The 844-nt window shown below is 56.8% G+C and overlaps 1 protein-coding gene across 1 annotated transcript in view; it reads right to left on the reverse strand.

The window, feature by feature from the left end:
- LOC103609779 (mitotic checkpoint serine/threonine-protein kinase BUB1-like) overlaps nucleotides 1-183 on the reverse strand; it is a gene marked incomplete at its 3' end in the record, with an annotated part of 8577 nt that extends 8394 nt beyond the window's left edge. Inside the window, exon 1 of the mRNA XM_008594066.1 lies at nucleotides 38-183. Within this exon, the coding sequence (XP_008592288.1) occupies nucleotides 38-183 (146 nt within the window). The remainder of the gene's footprint in view (nucleotides 1-37) is intronic.
- Nucleotides 184-844: the final 661 nt, after the last annotated feature.

An 844-nucleotide genomic window follows, 5' to 3' on the forward strand; every position in this document is an offset into this window, starting at 1 on the left:
CCCTGCCTCGCCCCCACCCCACCAGACGGACACTTACTGAAAGACATTTTCCGCGTTATCCATGGCGAGAGGACGCGGGCCCGCAGCACCCCAACTTGCGTCGCGAGCGGGGAGCCGTCGCCAATTCGAATCTCCCGCGCAGCCGCAGACGGCGCGCAGAGCGTTTGCAAGGCGCCCGGCCATTGGCCTCGGCTGCAGACGGACTGGCTAATCACCGGAGCCGTTGCTGGGAGACCAAGTCCCGCCTCCCCGTCGCGCGCCCGTAGCTCTTCCCACTTCCCGTAGCTTGGGTTGAAGCAGGAAGTCGCGACCGGCGGAGCGCGGCCTGGTTTCGGGACTGTGGCTCGGCAAGGGGCAGCTGGCTTGGCTCCGGCGTGGGGAATTGGTGGGAGGTTTTTTTGTTTGTTTCTTTTTTTAGCTCTCCAAATTGTAACTGGTTTACATAATTACACGGTTAAGCCATCATCCCAGGGAAGGCATCACAGGAGAAAAATAGGTCCCTGAGACAGAAATACTGTGCCTCAGCCCTTGCGTCCTGAGAGTCGCGCCTCTTCGTATCCTTTGCTTAAATATATAAACCGGAATCATAACTTCTGGTTCACGGAACGAAGAAAAATCCTGTTATAGAGTCGAGACTGTCGTTGCGGAAGACCGCACAGCCCGGAGAAACTTCGGCCTGTGGTTTAGGAAATAGGCAGGGAGAGAAAACGGAACCCAGCTGAGGGGACACCGCCCATTTCAGGCAGTCTTGTATTCAGCATCCGGGGCTGTAAGGAAAGAACCCAGAGGCTGCAGCCAAAGAAGTCTTGGTCCTAGACTAAAGTGCTATGGCACAGAGTTAGGG

This window comes from Galeopterus variegatus, unplaced genomic scaffold (genome assembly GCF_000696425.1).
Source record: "Galeopterus variegatus unplaced genomic scaffold, G_variegatus-3.0.2 Scaffold10077, whole genome shotgun sequence".
Lineage (NCBI taxonomy): Eukaryota > Metazoa > Chordata > Mammalia > Dermoptera > Cynocephalidae > Galeopterus > Galeopterus variegatus.